General features: G+C 39.9%; 1 protein-coding gene and 1 long non-coding RNA gene across 3 annotated transcripts in view; one reads left to right on the top strand and one right to left on the bottom strand.

Annotated features, from left to right (window-relative positions):
* Window positions 1-11,979, top strand: part of slc1a1 (solute carrier family 1 member 1) — a 28,010-nt gene extending 16,031 nt beyond the window's left edge. Inside the window, exons 7-12 of the mRNA XM_036146122.1 lie at window positions 1,573-1,757; window positions 3,335-3,442; window positions 9,322-9,444; window positions 9,539-9,733; window positions 9,916-10,050; window positions 11,186-11,979. Coding sequence (XP_036002015.1) covers window positions 1,573-1,757; window positions 3,335-3,442; window positions 9,322-9,444; window positions 9,539-9,733; window positions 9,916-10,050; window positions 11,186-11,426 — 987 coding nt within the window. The 3' untranslated portion in view covers window positions 11,427-11,979. The remainder of the gene's footprint in view (window positions 1-1,572; window positions 1,758-3,334; window positions 3,443-9,321; window positions 9,445-9,538; window positions 9,734-9,915; window positions 10,051-11,185) is intronic.
* Window positions 11,980-17,556: 5,577 nt separating this feature from the next.
* LOC118565644 lies at window positions 17,557-20,850 on the bottom strand. 2 transcript variants are annotated; one of them, XR_004932492.1, is made up of 4 exons: window positions 20,682-20,850; window positions 20,516-20,600; window positions 20,184-20,295; window positions 17,557-18,050 (listed from the first exon to the last, which is right to left on the bottom strand). It is a non-coding gene; the product is annotated as an uncharacterized LOC118565644 (long non-coding RNA). The 2 variants fall into 2 exon arrangements; XR_004932491.1 differs by lacking the exon at window positions 17,557-18,050 and having other exon boundaries at window positions 19,293-20,295; window positions 20,682-20,849.
* Window positions 20,851-22,308: the final 1,458 nt, after the last annotated feature.

Below are 22,308 nucleotides of genomic sequence, written 5' to 3'. Positions count from 1 at the left end.
TAATGGCAAAAGAAGGAGACACATTGATTAGACAAAGTACTTTTCAAAGTCAGAGTATTCACACCCCTACACCCTTGGCATTGTGTAAAGTTACTACTACAAACTTTGGTATAGTGTATTTGGTATTTTAGGTGCCAGAGCAACACTGAGAGGTGCATTGTTGTGATGCAGAAGTAAAAACATACATGGTTTAACCTTTGCTCCCATTACAAGTCATTTATAGCATTTACCAGGTTTCCTTCCAGGATTGCATCATATTTGTCTCCATCCATCTTCCACATGTTTGCTGTATCTCCTACATGACTTTTGGAAAACCGCGAAAAGCACTTTTTGCAATGTGCCCACATAATCTGAAGCCCTACTTCAGCCGACACAGAAATAAACGTTTTAACAGGTTTATTCAATGAATTGGTGTTGCTGGAACAGGAACTGACAGAAGTGTACACTGGAAACACTATGGGAAAGAGTGCAGGGTTAGTGACGAGGGTAATTCAGTGAGAATATTTGAGCCCTTAATAAAAGCCACCAACCTTCTCAGATGCCGGCAGGTTGCACTGGCTCTGATGGTTGGATCCGACGGCTCCGTCCGGGTGATCTGAATAACTGACTGACAGATCCACTTCATGTAGTTTGCTTGCAGGGCAGAGACTGAAGGGGAATCTGTAGTCAGGGCTTGGGTGATACACAGTAAGGCAATCAATAGGCTGAGGAGCTCATTAAGGCTTAGGCAAGAGGTGAATCCAGGATCCAGGCTTTGAGTCGTTCATGAGGGACACACTCCAGGAAGAGGTATCCAGGCAGGGGCAGAGGCAGGCAGGCTAGGTTGAGAGATCGTTCAGGTAGTCGAGGTCCAGATATAGAAGCCAACAGGACAATGGGAGGACAAGCAGGATAAATAACAGGAATGAGACAGGTCGATAACAGGCAGGCAACTAAGGAACGCTGGATAGTTTACTCATACGGTGGCCTTCAAGAATCTGGCAGGTACCCGGTGGGAGAGGCTGGAATATATAATGCTCCTCCAAGGTGCAGCGATTCCACGTAATTGGAGCCATCACAGACGTGACTGCTCAGACCTTGATTACCTGTGAAGAGCAGGTGCAGAAGCAGGAGCAGGAAATGACGTCATGAGACTGCAGACAGCGATTTCACAGGCAGGAACAGGCAGAATCATTATACTTTTTCTTTCAACAATGACTTTCATCTTACCGCTGTTCCATTGAGGCTAAGTTTGTGGCGTACATAACTAATAGTTGTGCTGTTATGGTTCAGTCTAACATGTAACCTTGAGTATCATACCAGAATAACTAATGTGTGTCATGTAAACATAACTAAATCTGGTGTCATGTCCATGTTTATGATCAGTGAGTGTTCCTCTGATGTCTGACACAAACCAAAACTAACATTTAGAACAAACAGCATGCAGTGCTGCAGCTGCTGGTCTGCTCCCCTTTATTAGCCGTGTTCCTAGTCACTGTCTGATGTAAACCTAAGCTAATAATCATTTAGTGGAAACAGTATCATGTCCTTGTCTTTAACAGTTGCGTTATTGTTTGTTTTTTGTCTTTCCAGAACATCACTAAGGAGTATAAAATCGTTGGATCATATTCAGATGGAATCAATGTACTGGGCCTCATTGTGTTCTGTGTGGCTTTCGGACTTGTCATTGGGAAGATGGGAGAGAAAGGCCGAATACTCCTTGAATTCTTTGATGCCCTGAATGAAGCCACCATGAAACTGGTGCAGATAATTATGTGGTATGTGCAGATGATTGACTTACTCTTAGTTGCTTTTGTTGAGAGACCCTTTACAAAATAAGAAGTGGTATAACCTGACCTTTTCTTCTAACCTTCTTCAAATGTTTCTAGTCTAAATTATTATGACTTAAATATGAAAGAGAAATATTTATCTCTATTGGCCAATAAAAAGATGACTAATCTATCTATCTATCTATCTATCTATCTACCCTTTTTGTTTATTTTTTCTAGTTTATTCTTGTGCTCTCTTCTTTGTACATTTGGAATTATTTGTATCACATCTCTTCTAGTCTTTTTTATCTAGGTTTGATAATTTCGTAGGGTCTTAGTTCGGCACAATCCATGTTGATGAGTCTCTCTTCTCTCAGTCTCCCTGCTTACATTCTGCCCCACATAATCCCTTGATTAATTTACATTCAATTTCCTTCTCCACTTGTTCCTCAGTATTTAAGTTTACTGTTTGTCATTGTTCCAATTTATTATTAAAAAAGCCATTTTGCTCTTCCCATATTTCTGGCCAACTGCAAGCCAACACATAATGACAATGAGGCTATCCACATTAAAGCTGGATGAAAGAGTTTCAGCTTAACATGTGCCACCCTATTTTATTACTTTTTACTTTTTTGTTTCACTATGAAAGTCCCATTGAGATGAAAATTCTCTTTCACAAGAGAATCTTGGCCAAGGCTGGCAGTAGCATGCTGAGTTATATGACGTTCACAACACAACATAGAACAAAAGAGAAGAAAAAAAATTAACACCATCTTAAAAGGAATAATAAAACATAAGGGCAGGTGTGGACAATTCCTTGCCTAATTATCAATTAAGCAGGTAAAAGACTCAGGGTGTATTTGAGGTGAGTGGTTTGCATTGGAAGATTTAGCTGTGAACAGACGTGGTCTAATGAGCTCTTCATGCAGGTGAAACAAGCCATCCTTAGGCTGCAAAACAAGAATATCTGAGAAAATTTCTGAGAAATTTCTGCAACATCAGGAGTTGCAAAGTCTACAGATTGAGAAAGAAAGACAGACAGACAAAGAAAGAACTGATAACTCAGTAAACTTATAGTCAAAGCACCCCAGCAGTTTATTAAAGCATAGAAGTAGACTCATCTTGACTATTGAATATGCATTTCACTTGTTTTAGACTAAACTTTGGACAAAAAAGCCAACAGAAAAACAACATTGGGCCAATGCAGTGAAGAGCGGGCAGAGCTTTAAAAAGAAGGAAATCCAGCGTCTGTTTTGAGTTCAAGACTTCAGGCTGTTTTGTCAAAGAAGAATTTTCAACCAAGTATTAGAAATGAGAATAACTGAAAAGAAAAAGACATTTTCTTTCCAGTTATTCAATTTGGCCATTTGCTTTTGAGTTCCTGAAAGGAAGGATGAAAGGAAGAGAATATATTAAAAAGTACATTTTCATGTAATTATTTTGTTCTAACTAGTTGAAAGTCTGCAGTCTGGCTGTAGCTTAGTGGTACATACCCAAACATCTAAATATTTATGGACCTCACTGTATATATATATATATATATATATATATATATATATATATATATATCTCTTTGTACATTTCAGCTACATGCCGGTTGGAATCCTTTTCCTCATTGCTGCAAAGATCATTGAAGTGGAAGACTGGGAGATCTTCAGGAAGATGGGTCTTTATATGGTGACCGTGCTGAGTGGGTAAGCTGCCTCATTACTCTGCATCCGCCCGTTTAAGACACGCGGATTTATGGCTGACATTTGGGCCGACTCCCCCTCTCCCTGATCGAGTAAAAGCTGAGCTCTTGGTGGGCACTGATAAGGGCCAAGGACATTTAAAACTGCTCGACCTGCGGATGCAGTAATGAAAGCTTCTAAATCTAAGTGGCACCGCTGAAGACTGCGTTGTAAATCCTCTCTTGTTAGGTCAGAGGGTGAGTCGAAGGTTCCAAGGGCTTTTTTTGGGGCAACTTCAGAGTCCAATATAATGTTCACAGCCTCTGAGAACGTTATTAAGGCAGTATAGCAGCATTAAAAAGACACATTGTGTTAATTCTAGTCATAAACTTTAAACCACTGTAGCTTAGCTATTATTAACTTATCAAACCAGTGGAATTTACATCGAGGTGTCAAACTCCAGTCCTCCAGAGCCGGTGACCTACAACCTTTGGATGTGTCCCTGATTCAACAGGCCTGAATCAAACGTCTCCTTGCATCAGGATCCTCCTGGAAGGCTAAAAAACTTCATGTGGAGATGATTCATGTGGAGCAGTAAAAACAGTTATGATTTTAGGGGCAAAGGTTTAGGGGCCAAGCTTTTTTTACCTTGATAAAAATAATTAACCTGTTAAAAACTACATTTTGCCTTTACTCATGTTGTCTTTGTCTAACATAGAAGATTAGATTTACAATCTGAAACATTTAAGAGGGACAAAAAAAAAAAATCATAATCACAAAACCGAAGACTTGTATCTGTAAGGGGGTGAATACTTTCTCACAGCACTGTAGCTGTAGCATGGAAATGTTTCAAGGCAGTGGTTCTCAGACAGTGAAGGCTCCATCTTTAGAGTGAAAAAGATCTCCAGCCATGTTTGCCTCAATAAGACTAAAACAACAAGACTAAAAAAAGAGTCCACTTTTATCTTAAATTAAAAACTGAAATTCAATACTGAAAACGAACAGCCCCAAACACAGAAAAAAACTAAATGTGTAATCATTTAAGATATTAAGTTAACGCGCACAAAGAAACCCAACCAATTTATAAAACTTTATGTGTTGTATTGGCTGCTGAGACTAAAATTGTATCACCATTATTATCAGCATTAATATTGATGTCATCGAGGTTCTGGCTCTTTTATAGTTCACCCTAACCATCATCATATCATCACTAACTGTCAGTCTTGAAGGTGAGGCCTTGTGTCTGATTGAGAGGAACCCGTGTTGCAACAGTTGAGCCTGAAAAGTTTGTAAGAAATAAAAACACATTGAAAAGAGTTCTAAAATGAACAAAAATCAGCATATTATTGAGATGGTGGTATCAATCTTGCAAGAAAAATGTGCCCTGTTTTATTTTACTGCAGCAAAATAAGGAAAAGAAACTCCATATTTCCATTCATTTGCTGCCTGTACCAAGTGGTCCTCCCAAGGTTGTGGCAGCGCTGGAGCCTATTTTCAGCAGTCATCGGGCAAGAGGCAGGGTACACCCTGGACGAGTCGAATGTCCATCACAGGGCAACACAGACACACACAACAAACAACCATCAGGCCTAAGGCCAGTGCAGAGAGCCAGTCATGTTTTTAGGCTGTGGGAGGAAACCAGAGTACCTGGGGAGAACCCACACTTTCATGGGAGAACATGCAAACAGCCCATCTCTACATGTAATATATTCATTTGTATATCCCAACTTTTTTCCCTCTTTTCTTCCTTATTTGTTTCAACAATGAAATGTAAAACAGTTTTTTAGGTAATTTTTGTCCGAGAACAGTTTTGCTTTTGCTAAGAAATTAAACAGTGGACAGCTACATTAACTTTGCTTGTTTAAAAATCAAAGTGAAAAAAAATGTGTCATAGGTACTTTATAATTATATAACTATAAAGTTGGTTTCTGTCACTGTATACTGCCTGCTGATAAAAACATGCTTTTGTGAAGAAAAGTTCACCTTTGTTCTTTGGCAGAAGTATCAGGTCTGTGATTAGTGTAACTCTAGCAGCAGGTATCCATCCTCAGTTTCTACTTTTCTTTTCATCTCTTTCTGGCCTCATCTTTTAACGGGTACACAACATGTAGAATGTATCAAATGGTGGCACACCATATTCTTTCCTGGAAGCTCCTGTAGCAGATTTTTGACATCAGGGAACACATTTTGTTTTTAACTATTGAGGAAATGAACTCCGTCTCCCCTGGTTGCTGCATGGCGGCTGGACAGATTGGTTTGGAGCAGCTGCAGTGGAGCAGTGCCAGTTGCATCTAGATGCTCTAGGTCATTACCATGTATCGCCTGTTACCATGAAAGTGCCGATGTGCTGAATGTGTAACACAAAACCAGGTCAGAAACGATTTAACATAGCTTGCAAAAATGTAAAAATATCAGGAACGTTCTCTTTTTCACCATTTGCGATATTTATTGAAACAGTGACAACTGCAATCTGGCATATAAGAATATCCATGAAACTAAAACAGCTAATATAAGAAAAACATGTATTTTGCACACTGTTTTGCTGTTTCTGAAATAGTTTGACCCCCTCTCTTCAAGAGATAATTTCAGATTACTTACCATCCCAGTAGAGCTTAGGAACATAAGGTACCTGGGCACCGACATTCTTTTTTGTCACCTATCAAGAGTGTCTGTGATTACAGTGGTGGTGCTTTAAAAATGGTATATTTTCTATGACTGCAATAAAACTATCCCAGACATGGTTCCTTGGATACTAGCATATATGATGTTTTTATGGACATCTAAAAACTTAAAATTTCTTTTCAAGACAAAAGGTCGATCAGGCATAAATTTCCCAGCCTCTGTAAAATGTTTTCTGCTCTCAGACTACAGCATGCATTGAGGTAGATGTGAAAAAAATCCATCAGACTGTCTATGGATAGACATTATAGTTACAAGCTTTATGTAGTGAACTCCTTGATATTCCATTTATTAGTCTTTTAACTAAGCAGCATCGCTGCTTTAAAACATTCATATTCGTACATCTCTGATAGCTTGGAGGAAATATCTGAAAATCAAAAGGTCTTCAAATACTCATCTGAAATTTTCTGAACATCTGCAAAAGTGACAAATAAAATGCTCCTAACTTTTTTAACATGGAACAGCAAAGAAAAAAAGTCATTAAGAGGACATATTTCATGGAGAATTCATGATTCTAGAATTGTGCGGCTAAAGGTGGCGGCATGTTGGATTTTACATCATCTATTATTGTAATAGACTGATGTGACAAAAAGCTGCTAAAATCATCTAACCCTAATTAACTAATCATTTAGTCCAAGTTCAAGAACAACATACAACCTAACATAGAAGAACCATCAGTAGTAGCCAACAGTAGTAAACTTTAGCTCCAAGGTTAAATTGAAAAATATTTATAAAATATTAAGCTAGATTTAATAATTTCACTTCCAATCTGTAAAGGATTTAGCTACCAGCACAGATTTCATCTGTTGCAGAAAAACTTGCTAAAACACTTAAAATAGCTAAAAAAGGGCAACTTTCAACTCAAATAACTTACTTTAGGATAAACACAGTACTATAAGATAAGATAAGAACTCCTTTATTGTCCCACAATGGGGAAATTCAGGTGTGACTTTGGCAAACACACACACACAGTTACCTACAATTGTTAGCAATGAAAAAAAAAGAAAAAATAACAAAAAATTTGTTCTAAAGAAACACTAAGACTAGAAGACAAAAAAGTAAAGACCAGTAAATAAGAGTAAATAAATATTGCACAGTGAAAAAAATGTTAACAGTGGAAAAGACTTCAGCCAATTTAAATAACACATGATACTATGAAATGCAATGTGCACGACAGTGCAGCAGCATCCTGAAGTAGCTAAGGCGTGTGCAAATAACCTTAGCATCTGGGGAGAGTGTAAACAGTTGATGATCGGATCAGAACCTGTGCCACCATTAGCATGATGTAAACAGTTAGTCTGCTGGGAGCAGCAGAGATTATGAAGTCTAACAGCAGCTGGGAGAAAAGACCTGCTGCGACGTTCCTTAGAGCTTCTGGGATGCAGCAGTCTGTCACTAAGAGTCGATGCGATTCAGTCTGATTCAATGCAACCAGACATGATTCTGTTCAGCTGAATAAAATGAATTAATTACCTTCATAAAGCAACAAGCTTTCACTAACAGGTCTTGTGGACAGATTCTGGAACATGTTTATAAAAGCTGACTGATGAACAAAAACACTGAGGCTTTAATTATAAAACCTTTCAGGCTGCAGATGTCATTAATTATTCAGTAACTCCAGAGTGAGCAGAAATATACGGGTAAAGTTAGTTCAGTTACCCTTGTAACTTCTTGCTGGATGATTTATTAAACATTTGACACAGCATCATTTCTGTGATGACAGTGAGGAAGCTCAGCTGTGCTGAAAACTTTGTTCTGAGGTTCTTGTGAGACATGGAGAAGGAAATAAAAATAAATAAACCATGGATGAAGTCTAGTAGGTTGCGTTGTCAGGGACATTATAAGGCTGGATAGAGGTGATGCAGGTGATGTCATCTGTAGCTATCTTTAAATTAGCAGAGTCAAGGCAAGCTGAACTCCTTTGTGCATTTCTACTGCTTCCAGCAGCATCAACCTCATCGTTGCTGTTTGTGACACACAAACAGAACGTTGCACGCGGATTTTCAATTCAATTCAGTTTTTATTTTTATAGCACCAATTCATAACACGTGTCATCTCAAGGCATCTTACAACGTCAATTCTATCAAATCATGAGCTCAGGGATGCTGTTTGGCCACCTGGTCCTGGGATGGCCTTATCAGGATTTCATACTTTTTATGAGAAGCAACTTTTCTCTTTGTTTCAGTTTAGCTTCCTGTTTTCTAAAGAAAATCTTGAAATAAAAAAACAGGTATTTCCATAGATATTACTTTGAGGTTAAAGTATCTCATTTGATTCTATTAAAATTTTGTTTAAATAACCCAAAAAGGCCTTAATGCACTTCTTTGAAAACCGTATCCTCTACCAAAGTAGTACATTTTATAAATGGCCTGAAGGTGGTACCACAAAGCATTACACGGCAATCTGACAGCGTGCAGAACACCTCCTATGTTTTCAGGTTTGATAGAAATTAGCGTTCTGTCTCTGTATGAAAGTGTAAAGCAAATAGGAAGTGAGGCACTTCAACAATAACTGGTTCCCACCGATATAGGAGTGTGTGGAGCAGCTTAGCTCAGACCAGTAAACCAAATCCCGCCTCCCTGGGGAAATTCTCAGTTCTTTATTTAAAAATAGGAATCTTTGCACTTTACGGCAGCCATTTACACCCAACAGAACGTCGCTTAGCGTCGCCGGAACGAGGTCATCTTAGTTCAAGCTCCCGCAATAACAACAGGAGCGTTAAGAGCGAAGTTCATGTAAAAATGACCTCATTCATCTGCGTTATGTTTCCTGTGGAACAAACATGTTGTCTTTAAATTCCTTTGGTTCTGATTTTCTTTCAGGTTTTCGTTCTCAGATCATATGTTGACTAAACGTGTTCTTTAGACAATGTTTCACTTCTGTATGGACTATCCCAACAGTTTTTATAGCAAAGAAAATCGATCCTGTTTTGATTTTTCAAAGAACCTTAAGTATACAGTGCCGTGCAAATGTTTTAAAGCACATCTTATTTCTCCCCACTTTGCACAGAACCTGGCTATGTTTTCAGTGTTTAGACACATCTGCACAACATACTGTCATGATGTGGTCCAGTAACTGGGGAGAAGTCCTGAAGCGTAAAAGAAAGACTTAGACTAATATTACTTATGCTGCTTTTAAGAGGTTTGAGGACAGTTAGGCTGCTTAGACGCAAAGGTCAATAAAATGAGGGCTAACGTTAGCCGTTCATCTGCTTTGCTCTACAGCTTAGCCATCCATGCCACGGTCTGTCTGCCGCTCATCTTCTTCATCATTGTGAGGAAGAATCCCTACACATTCACCCTGGGAATGGCTCAGGCCCTGGTGACTGCCCTCATGATCTCTTCCAGGTCAGTTTCTGTCGCTCTTCGCTTCTCTAAATCGTGTCTGCCAGGTCCACGGAGGTTGTGAAGTTGCGTCACAAGTCCTGTCGATGTGTTTCAGCTCCGCTACGCTGCCCGTCACCTTCCGCTGTGCTGAGGAGAACAACCGCATCGACAAAAGGATAACTCGGTTCGTGCTCCCAGTGGGCGCCACCATCAACATGGACGGCACAGCGTTGTATGAGGCGGTGGCTGCCATCTTTATTGCTCAGCTTAACGACTACCCTCTGGACGTGGGCCAGATTGTTACTATCAGGTTGGTTTGTTATAAACACAGGTGGCCGTAGAATAGACCTGTGGCATGCACTTTAGATAAAATGTCACGAAAGTAAAAAAGCTCAAATGTTTTGGTCCAAGCAGTTTTAGAGTTCAGGTATTGGATGAGAAACAGATGACATGCTGTCAAGATCAAAATCAGTTGGATTTCTTTTCTTTTAGTATAACAGCAACAGTTGCCAGTATTGGAGCAGCAGGAGTCCCCAACGCTGGGCTCGTCACCATGGTGATAGTGTTAACAGCCGTCGGACTACCTGCGAGTGATGTCACCCTGATAGTCGCAGTGGATTGGCTTCTGTAAGTTTGACTTTTAGTTTTTCAACGCACAGTTTCAAATCAGATCGCTTTTTTCCAATTTTACTGTGTTCTGTGTGGCGTACAACAAAAACAGTCAGCATTTCTCTGGGCTCTACTTTAGACTGGTGCAGAAAATTCAGTAGAGAGCTGAGAAAGAGCTCAAAACAAAGCGTCATAATGTAAAGTACAGGATCTTAGAAGCAGATCAGTGTTTTCACACCTTGAGGAAGAAAACTGTGTCTGATGATTCTTTTTCCGCTCCCCTCACTATCCTCCACCGGGCAAGAAGCAAACTGAGACTATGAGGAGAAAAGGCTCACAGCAAACCGTGGACCTGACAGAGTCTTGTTTTACCAGGGAGAGAGAATACTCATGAAACTACCATGATGCATCTCAGAGACTCATAGATCTTTAACAGAACATAAAGAAACTATTTGGTGTTCTTTTCCTTTTTAAACATAGAAATTCAGTGACAGTACAGGACACATCTTAAAAGTGATGCTGTCCTTTAACTATTTCCATAATTTAACTGGGTTTATCCTTTTAAAATCACAGGTGACAACCCGGTTCTTGTTCATTGACAGAACACTTTGCAGGATTACGTACTGAGCAGTAAATTACAAAGTCATCAGCATAGAAGGGAAAGGATTAGCTTGGAATGCTCAGTTGTGGATTATTGTAATATAAAGAAAACAATGAGCAATATTGAATTCCTTTTGGAGTGTGCTGGTAGACTCATATAAAGTCTGAGGTACTACCTAAATTGCCTGAGCTCTTCCAAAAAGAGTCATTTGCACGTCATCCAACTGCTTGTTTAGAAATATACAGTATTTTTGAAATGTTAAATTAAAATCTGGCAGAGAAACAATATCAAAGGCTTCAGAGAAATGCAAAAACATATAAAGACAGCTAGGGCTATTGTTGTCATTGAAGACCTTCATTCCAGTAATTAGTGTTTTTTACAGAAACCTAATGTGGAGACAGAATCTAGTATTTCTTCATGTCTTCACTTAACAGGGATTTATGCTAAAAGTATAATTATGCATTTCAGAAAAAAAAACAAGCAGATCAGGCATTAAGAAAAGGCTTCCAACAGAAAGTATGAGCAAGCCTGACTGTAGCTGCTGTGTTTCAGGGATCGCTTCCGTACAATGATCAATGTCCTGGGCGACGCTTATGGAGCTGGGATTGTTCAGAAACTATCCAAGAGGGAATTGGAGAGGATGGATCTGATTTCAGATGTGGATGTTGCAAACCCGTTTGCCCTGGAGGCAACGCTGGACGATGAGGAGTGTGAGAAAAAATCCTACGTCAACGGAGGCTTCACTGTCGATAAGACTGACGCGATTTCCTTCACAGAAACCTCCCAGTTTTAGCTTGCAGCTGGAAAGAGCTGTACGATGGAAAAAAACTTTACTTCACCACCGCAACATGAGAGAGAAGGATCCAACCAGCCCATCCAAGCCTAAACATCAGCAACAGCTTAGATGAACATGATCACCTTCCATTTTGGATGTTGATAACAACCACTAGATTCAAGTGCTTCCTTATTGATCAAAAGTTGTGCCAAGATTTGAAAAAGGTATTTTTTTTTCAATAAGACTGAAAAGCTTCCTGCAAGGAGCAGTTTGCCAATGAGTGCATCCCATGAGATCCCTTTTGGAGGAGCTGGTGTTTCTGTGTTTGTAATTTGAAGAAAACAAAAAGATATTGATTAATCCTTTATTAGGCAAGAAAACTAAATACTCCATCATGCACTGCTTGTGTAATAATAACAATATTGTGTACCTATATGTATATTTGAACTGTGCCAAACATATAACGAGTCGGTTGTTTTTGTTGTTTTGTTTTTTTTTTTGCCAAGTTGCATGAAGCAATATGCCATGAAAACTAATCCGTGGCCTCAGATTGATGTTCAGTGAGGACTTCCTAAAGAGCGGTTATGGTTGATGAAGGCTGTTATTAATGAACACTGTGAAACGCCATTTTTGTCAAAGCCTTCTCACATTTATCGATTCATTGCCAAATGAGGACGAAATATGAAACAAATTGTATTTCGGTGGGAGAATCAGTTGGTGCATCATATATATTACTTGACTACCCAAAATAAGCTCTTTTTAAATCATTTAAAGGATTTATAATATTGCATCATCTGTGTCTTTCCAAGTGCTTTGTCCTGGTCCCTCAAGCGTATTTTCACTGTGTTCAAAGCTTGTTAAAGCCAGGCTGGTTTAACAATTAGCTCCCCGCCAGTTGACAAATGATCCAGCTAAAGACTTGCTCCACGGTGTGTAGGGGTGGAGAGCGCATTTCATCTCTGTGGATCTCAGGCGTTCTCTAAAGTCCAGTCAGCATTGCTAGACCTGCTGCTCCTCAGTTGACCCTCTGCATGTCGGCATTAGTGTTGCTATTGCTGTCTCACATCGGAGGCTGGGGGGGGGTTAGGCTTCAGCTTCTACTGCTTCCCTCTCCTTCTATGGCTGCTTTGTTTTGCTTTTACTGATTTGTTTCATTTTTTTTTTGTAATTTCATAGAATTTCTGTTGATAGGGACAATTTTATGTCTTTAACTGTCTATGAAGTAAACCTGTGAAATAAAGGGCAGAACATAACACTGCATTGGAGGGAGGGTTGTCATCATGGCAGACTGAGTCACTGATAACAGATGTGACTCACTGGCTGCAGTCGCTGTACTGAACACAAGGTAGCGTTGTAGAGGAGGTAGTGTTGCTGACATCCAGCAGCTTACCACATTCAAAGCAATGCTGTGTATTTTTTTGGATACTCTGGTATACTGTCATACTTTTCAATCCCAATAGTTTCATCCTATAACGACGTTCGGTGAAAGGCCTTATGGGAGTTCTTAAACAATTTATCAAGGTTGCTGGTTCCTAGAGGTGGCCTCCAATGAATCATGCTGGTTTTATCAGTGCAGACAACCATTGATATGTATTAACAGACAACCACAGGTTTCAGTTACTATTTCTGAGTTCCAAGTTAGAAAACCAAATCAACTGGAACGCCCCCTACAGTGAATTTCCATGTTGCACCACATGAAAACTGATGTTCCTTTCCAATGCTGACTGTAGATACAATACTGTGTGTCTGCGTTGGTTTGGACTGACTGGAGTTGGCCTGGTAATCACCACAATACGCAAAACCTCATCAATGCATGGTTTACAAACATGGTGACTGGTGTTTGCACATTGCAAGTCATTTTGTGTCAAAACCAGACAACCTAAGATGGACTTTTTACCTTTTTACAATGATTTGGGTCTGACTATGTCAGAGTTATAAGTTGTTATGAGTTTGTCAGGGATGGCAAGCCAGGAGTATGTTGTGTATTTGGAAGTCTGAATTGCTGAATTTGAAGTCAGAGAATGGAACAGATAGACCTTCATTAAAGGCAGAATTTGGCTTGCATGTTAGGAAATCTCAGATATTTAATTTAACAGCCCTTTAATTAGACAGCATAGCAGATTAAACAGCATACATCTCTGACGGCCTGGTGGAAATGTCTGAGTGAATAGGTCTTCTGTTCTCCCGTGCACATGGACACCCATTTGGAACAACCCAGATATCCTGCAAAATAAAAGGGCTCTCAGCTTTTCAATATGAAACAATAAACAAATTACTCATTTAGAGAACATACTACATTTAATAAAACAATATTTCATTCTCTTTAATGTTGTGGAATGCTTATATGTCGATGATAAAAATACATTTCTTGAATTATCATTAGCTAAGATTTGTTATTCAGTCCAAATTTAGGATTAAAGAAATGACGATAGAACTTTTTCTAGTAATAGCTAGCTCCCTTAAACTTCAACTCCCCAAAGTAACGCTCAAAAACGTACACAAAACTCTCTGAGGTAGATTTATGAGAAGTTGATTTATCTACCTGGGCAAATTTTAGCTAATGGAATAGAATTTGCACAAATACCTTTAAAATGACCCAAAACACAAATCTGCCTCTTGTACAATATGGATTCCCCACAGATCACGTTATACAGGACAAGAGATGTCTCACAAGGCTTTTTATAAACTGACACATGACAGAACAGCAGAGGACATTTACCTCATGACTGTCTACATCAGGGGGGCCAAAGTGTGGCCAGGAGGCCATTTGTGGGCCCTTGTTTGGGACATATTTGGCCCTCCAGCACAGCCAGTCGGTACAGATGGAGACATTTTTTTAAATTATTGCAAAACAGTTGCAGAAATATTGACATTTTAAAATGTTAAACCTTTGAAAATACACAACGTATTTATCATTTAAAATGTATGCTTTTTGCTCCCTTTTTTGTTTTCTTGGGTATGGGACTACAAACATTCAGCAACTTTTACTCGATAGCCGAGATGGATACATTCAAATCTGCATTGAATTTAGTTATCAAACTTAACTAAATATAGGAAACGTTGTCGAAGAAAGATTGACTCAAATCCCATCTTTCTCACTGAAAATACGCAAGAAAATAATTAATCCGTCCACTCCCCCCGAAAATTTGAAAACTGTCATTTATATTTCAGCAACCCTAAATCCTGCATGCAGAGGCTGCAGCAACAGGAGATGGCTTTAAACAGAGCAGGAACATTTTAAACGAAGTAGGTACAGGGGCTGGAGGCGAGATGGCCCAATGTCTGGAGATTCTCAACTATGGAAATAAAGTTTTAGAGCAAAAACCTGGAGCAGACTTTAATCCTTCTATTTTCATACTACAGCATTTAGTTCAGCTCAACCTAATTTTAAACATTTCTTCCTGATGTTCTACATCGCGTCTTGATGCCTTGGGTTTCTGGCCAGTGTAGTACGGGACAAGTTGGAAGAAACTGTGAAGTAGTCCAATATATATATATATATATATATAACAAAAACATGTTTTACAAATATACAATAGCTACCAGGTATAAAAAGGCTTGGCTTTGGCAACTTTTGTTTTGATGGAAAAGCAAAAACAGCTTTCTGACACCCAGCAGGTTTCTAACTACACTAACGTGGGTGCAGGCATTATTGGTAACAAGATACTTCCAGTTAAAATGTCTTTTTCCATCCTTGGAATATAACTGACCAGTGAAACATGTAATGGTGGGACCATGGACCAGAACCTGGAGCTAGAACAGCAGGTTCTGTCCTAAGCAGGATATTTCTGAACTGGTATTACGGCTATGTTTACTGGTTAAACTTGTATGTTGTGATTGATTTATTGTTACGGGAAGCCTAATTTTAAAGCAATCCAACAGGTCCAGTTCTTTTGCAGCGTTCTATCAGGTTTGAAGGACCACATATCTCAGGCTTTTTCTGCTCAATGCCTTTAAAGTTACCTTGGAGAAATCAGTATGTTCAGATCAATATTCAGCATGTTGTCTTTAATCTCATCATTTCTCCTCTGAAATGGCAGAATGGCCGTATGTAAAACGACATGTGGGTCCATGAACATGCCTGCCCAGTCATTCCCCACATCTGAAAAGCACAGTCTGATGGCATCCACTAATCCTTTCCTGTCAAGCTCACTGCCTGTTATATGAACTAACGTGTATTACGCTATTTCAAATAGAACAAATAAACCAAGTGAAAACCTCTCCTTGTCTTCTTTTCCAAGTCACTTAGGGGTGCAAACGTTCCATTGACGGTTGTAGTGAAATTTGGCTGAGGGGGATTACTGTCCTCAGCCCTGTTCCCGTGATTAGGATGGACTAAACCAAGAAGATGATGCTCAATGCAAGAAAAGTTGGACACACGACAGGACCCGAACTTTCCAGGGTAATGTGGTGCAGAGGACACAGTCTGAGAATCTCAGCCGGTTGCACATCATCACTGAGCATGAAAACATTCTCCTTAACTTCTATATCTGCATCATCCCCAGTATCCTGACCCGCTTCATCACCGAGGTAACGCACCACACTAAAACAAGCATCTGCAGAGGTATGTCTGGTCCAAAGGACATCTAATACCACTGCAGGGCTCACCGCAGATTCATTGACCATACACATGCCCTGCAGATTGTTTTCACTCTGTCAGCCTCAGCTAGAGAGTCAGATGTGTGGATTGTAAGGTGGCTGTAACGTCAGAGGCAGCACTAGAGCCAAAAGTAAGCAAGAAGAGCACTGATGAAGCAGCACAAAGGCTGCAAATATGTTGATGAGGCCATCGGTGGTTAACTAGCTTATATTTGTTCAGCATCACGTGGTGCTCACTAAGCCCAGAGTAAACGGACTTCAACGAAATAAAACCAACAGCAAACAGGCTTAAATCAGAGGCAACTGGCCTTTGACTCAATTTTCTGAGCGAAGGTCAGGTTGCCTCTGAATTAAACCCATTTGCCGTTGCAACAACCCGGATAACGGAGAATTTGCACCGGCAGATAGAAAAAAAAACACTTTTCTGATTTTGGACTGAGATTTGTCTGGGCAGAGTGAGAAAAAGTGTGACTCTCGTGCCAAATAGGAGAATTAACAGCTACTCAGGACTGATGGCCAGTCAAAACGACACCAAAAGTTGTTTTTTTTTTTTTTTATCATGTTCAAAATAGATCACCTTTGGCTTTATTCACAGCTTCTTCATAATAATTGTTGTGCTGGTCCACAGTATGTTAGCATTAATATTACACGTGAACAGGGGTGGAAAGTATCTTGGCACATTTACTCACATTACTGTAGTTAAGTACAATTTGTATGTAGGCTACTTTTTACTTTTTTAATTAGTTTTTAAACATTTACTTTTACTTGTACTTGAGTGTGATTTGATTTAAATATTTTACTGCGTTACATTTGAAATGTCCATTACTGAGTAAAAAAACAGAAAAAGAAAAGAAACAGAACGAAAAGACCCCAGATTCACTGAGTGGGTTTGAGGTCAGTGTTATCAGATGCCAACATGGAGGCACATCAATCGGACATCAGTGGCACTAGCAAGAACACATCAATTACAGTTGAAGTTGATCACCAAGAAAAATAAGACAGTATACTGAGTAATGTTCAAGATGTTTTATTTTTGATCAGCATTTTCATTTATAAATATGCTCCTTTAATTAAAAACAGTTGGAGGCCAATACATTCTCTTTTCCTCTGTGAAATGCACAAGAGGGACTTTCTTCTACTCATAAAAAGTAACTAAGTAACTTTTACTTAAAAAGTACAATTTTACTGAGCTGCTTTTTACTTACCTATATCTAAGTAAAACCTTATGAAAGCAACTGTACATTTACTTGAGTACATTATTTTGGTACTTTATCATAAGTTTTATAGAACTAAAAACCAAAATACAGGAAATTTACTGCCTGCAGGCTATTATTTTGATGTTTTAAACAGAAAACTCTGCTTGCACAGCTACTCTTTCAGATGCATCCTTAATGAGACATGCTGAGCAAACTAAAGTACACAGTTAGACTATTATCAAGGAGCCACAAAATATCGCCCACAGCACATGAAAAGATCTAATGATGCTTTTTGTGGATCTTTACATATCAATATATGATCAGCATGAAGCAGATAAAACAACACGTTTACAGTTTCAGCACACATTTTAGAACCACTGCACAGAGGATGGAGCAGTATCTTCCCGTCTGTTTCCCAATATATTTTAGGTGTCAAGAGCTCATCTTTCTATATATAAGCAGTGTGATACAACTTCTCCAACAGATCCTAATGTTCCTCATACAGCCAGTGTTTATTGCTTCACAGTTAGAACTATCAGCTATTTTTGTAATATGCTGCAGTAGCTCACATTAAGCACCACTGCCACAGACCCAATTTGCTTTTAATGGCCTGTGGCTGATTTACCTGAGGACTCCACAATGTCAGCCGGATAGATTACGAAGCTAAGCCTATAACACTGCCGCTGAGCTCCGAGTTTCAGAACAGATGACTTTATTTCACAATGAAACAGTTTATTTCCGTTTTGCCATTTATCAAACCATGGCTAACAGAATATACGTAATTCAAAATGCATGCAAACACCTGCAGAGGTCACAGAGTTCACCAAGGGTGTGGTGGTCTTCTTTCCTGAAGAAAAAGGTTAAAAGGAAGGCAAGAAGTCAAATCAGGACAAGTCTGTTTACACTTAAGCAGCGATGATCCGATCCAGCCCAAATGACCTGATGATGGTACCAGTCAAGGTATTTTTTAAATGATTGTTACTGAGAGCCTGACTAAACTTAACTAATACTACCTGTTGTTTGGCAGCTGGCTGCAATTTTATGTCAGCTGCAAACCAAATGAGCAATGCAGCCATGCACTGCACAGCAGATTCTTAAACATTAGACCACGTGTCCATTTACACAGCATGCATAGCTCTGTTATAGGCTTCATAATGACATTGATGGTGAAGAAGAGACCGTCTTGGCTGCTGCAGCTGTCGGGGTCATATGACCACACCTGTGTACCTACACTGCTTCTCATGTAGGGGAGAGTCACGCGGAGAGAAGCTGAAATTCCAGCAGAGGTCCCAGACTCCAGTCCTGGAGGGACTCAAGGGTTGCAAAAAAAAGTTGCAATGATTTGAGTTTGAGACCATTTTGAGTTCCAGCTTCTCTCTGCATGGCTCTCCCCTACATCAAAGGTTGTGTAGGTACAGCAGGTCACACAGAGCTGCAGCAGGCGATAAGGGCTCTCCTTCACCATCAGTGTCACTAGCTGTCTTTCCATCAACGTTTTTTTTTTATATATAAGCACTTTGAAATATCGCATGAGAAAAGATTGATGGAAACGGCAAAATTCGAAATAACTTCCTCAGTTTTGCAATAAAAGTTTTGACGCTCGCTTGAAGTAGTTTTTGGATTTTGCAAAACAGACTTTGTGCAAAGCCGGAGATGGAAACACATTTGCCAAATAAGTTCTGACGTAACGAACATTTACCCCACAAGACTGATCAACTGTTTTTACTATCAGCATCCTCCCAGATATTCCCATAACGCGTATAGAACTACACTTCTTTCTCAACGCCTCTAAACATCAGCAACACTAGTTGACAGGACAGAACAACTTGCCTGATTGCAACACATTCCTGAAAACTTTTCTCCTATATTTAGATGTGTGATCCATGCTAGTTTGCAACCTCTGCTTCCTGTTTATTACAGCCAAGAGTAACGTCAACCTCTGGTTAATTCGCTTTAAACTAGTGCATGGAAGCACATCTAATTCACATTTTCGGTTTCAACATTTTCATAAGCTTGCTTAAAATTCACGACAGTTCGATGGACAACATAGCTATTGTGAAGTGTGAAATAAACCCCACTAAAATGTACAGTGTTCAAAGTAAAATGCTAAGTTTATGAAGAAGGAAGAGTTTTTCTTGTTCATTTGTTGCTGTTTTCTTTTTTATCTGCAACAGGAACCACGTTAAAATACATGTACATTACAATTGCTCCATCTGAGAGTCGTATCAACATAGAGCGGCAACATGCAAGTGTTCACCAAGCACTTTGGTAAACTGCTCCACTTGTAGACGTTGGAAGCAGAAGCAAAATGTGATTATTTTTTAAAAAACAAAACTGCATGTGTTAGGTAAATCTATCCTTAGAAACAGGTGATACAGCTATGTGTGCTTTGGTGAACATTATAGCAGCTTTTTTAACTTAGTTACAGTGTCGGGGCCAAATGTTAAGACTGTCCTGCAAAAACTATGGCTGGGAAAAAAGTCCCTGTTAGGAGAAGACAGTAGGAGAGGCAGCAGCATCTGGAGCATCATGGCTGTCTAAGGGTTTATTGATATAACGTGGTGTGTTATTTTGCTGCACTTGAAACCTTCTGAGTTTTGGGGGATTTGTATGACATTCATTTCATTGGCTATAACCCTGTATCCCCAAATACTTATTCTTAAATACCTTGAATCTTTAATTGAGCCAAAAAAACAAACAAAAAAAACTTATTGGGACATCCTGCTTCTGAAGATTCTCTTACCTGGGCAAACACTGTTGAGGGGATAAAAACTAGACCTAACCCCATGTTTTTTAAGACATTTTACAGCAAATTTAGCATTCAAAGCAACCTTTCAAATTAACACACTGGGTTGAGAAAAAAAACAAAGTTAAGTTTTATATTATATCATTATTTGTTTGATCATACAAACATCGCCTAACCAGAACCACACCATTGATGCTCTGGTATTTATCTTTGACCGTAGATCCTGAAACTCACAGCAGCAGAGCGGCACCATCTGAGCTCTCCTTACTCTGACCAGCCATCAGGGTGGACCTGGAGAAATGGACCTCCTTGCTAACACTTCATCTACCTCAGAAACTGTGGTACCCTGAAAAACAAGAAGCATTTTTCTAAATTGCAGATATCATCTTTGTGGTGCTGAGTGTGTTTCCACAACTATTTCATCCATTAGGACCAAACAACCTGGCCTTTAGCTATAACAACAAAGAAGAGGCCAATGTAAAACCAGCAGAAGTTTTGAGGCTATAGCGACTGCTTCTTATGCTCAAATGCCCACAGTCTGAATGAGATCACCTGTAATTACTCACATAGACAAGTCGACGTACAGCTTTTGGTGTTGTTAGAAGACCTCGAACACGCTCATGGAGCTCTTCCCATGTTCTGTGACACCTTCTAAAATGAGTGACAAAACAGAGTGAACCTTTTTCCCGATACTTAAATTGTTTGAGTTGGACCTGTCGTTGAGAAACAAACCTGCTGTGCTGGGGTGGTTCTCTGTAGGAAAGCTGTAATGTTGAGGGACTGGGACCATCATGCCAGTCAGAGGGCTCATGTGCTTCTAAACAGCTGGAATCACACTCAGATCTTTCTCTGACCTGCTGAAGCAGGAACAAAGAGTTACAGCATGTAAAATGCCACACCATCCATGTCACTGAAAAATCAAGCAGCTCTGATAAAAGTTCAGCTGACGAAAAGAGGACACGTAAGCAGACGGTGATGTGACCGAGGTCAAAACTGTTCCTGTCTACAATCCTTGGGTTCTCCAGAGGGAATGTTACATCTGCACCACGCCCACAACAGCTCGTCCAGCTGTTCAATTAAGCTTTCTACATCCAGCTGAAGGAACCTGAATTAACTTAAATGAGGGGGAGTCTGAGCCAATGCAACTCGGACGTTCTTGGCTCTCACCTAAGGATAAGGACAGATGGTGCAGAGAAGGGCGCTTGTATGTACTGCAGTCAACTGGGGCATTTAGTAGCCCAATGCCCAGAAATGCCATCTAAGCTGTTGGGCCTAACTACAGCTAAACCCAGCGTCTCTCCACTTCTACCTGCCTCTCCACTTATTAAAGGCCAGTCCCACTGTCTTACTGCTCTAATAAGTTCTGGTGTTGACCAGAAATTCATTGATTTAACATCGGCTCAAAATGTATTACTAAATCTCACTTCTCTCAAAAATCTGTTACAGTTGCACTTGATGGGTCCCCATTACCTCAAGTATATATTATTACTTATTACTTACTTATTACATGGAAATCACAAAGAAACAATAAGGTTGCATGGGTTTAAATGTCCATTCTCACCAATAGTTATAGCTCTTCCACAAGCGTCATATAAACTAGCAGGCAGACAGGGCCAACCCAACACTTTCATGTAACACCAGAAAATACCTTCACTGGTTTGTCTCCTTTTCTCTTTTTCTCTAGGATACCAACCACCACTTTTCCACCTCAAGAGCTAGAATTGCCAGAAGCATATACTGAGGATAATATTATATTATGGTTCTGGATCTGAAGACGAACCAGAGCCTCCCTTGTCCAGGCTTCTGTGAATATGCAGCATTATGCCAACTGCCGTCGTTCTCCAGATCCACAGGACAAGGAGGGACAAAGTTTGAAGTATCTCCCCTTAAGACAAGAATCTAGGAAACCATCTCTGCATTTTATATGTTGATATTAAATCAAAGGCATTTTCAACCTCTGTGCTGTTTATCTCAAGTTAACCTCATGAGACTGGTTAAATCAATCACTGGGCCCACCCTCTCCAACCCCTCCTCCTCCCATGATGATTGACCAGTGGCCAGCATACTCTATGTGCGGTCTACTGGATGTTTGCCGTTTAGGACATGGATTCCAGTACCTTGTAAACTATAGAAGCAGAAGCTGGCTCTTGGGACGTGGAATGTCACCTCTATGGTGGGGAAGGAGCCTGAGCTTGTGCGCGAGGTTGAGAGGTTCCGACTAGAGATAGTCGGACTCACCTCGACGCACCGCTCTGGCTCCGGAACCAGTCTCCTTGAGAGGCGCTGGACATTCTTCCACTCTGGAGTTGCCCATGGTGAGAGGCGCCGAGCTGGGGTTGGCATACTGGTTGCCCCCCAT

The sequence above is a fragment of the Fundulus heteroclitus genome, chromosome 14 (genome assembly GCF_011125445.2).
Source record: "Fundulus heteroclitus isolate FHET01 chromosome 14, MU-UCD_Fhet_4.1, whole genome shotgun sequence".
Taxonomy (NCBI): Eukaryota; Metazoa; Chordata; class Actinopteri; order Cyprinodontiformes; family Fundulidae; genus Fundulus; species Fundulus heteroclitus.
This window is presented reverse-complemented; position numbering and strand designations above follow the sequence as displayed.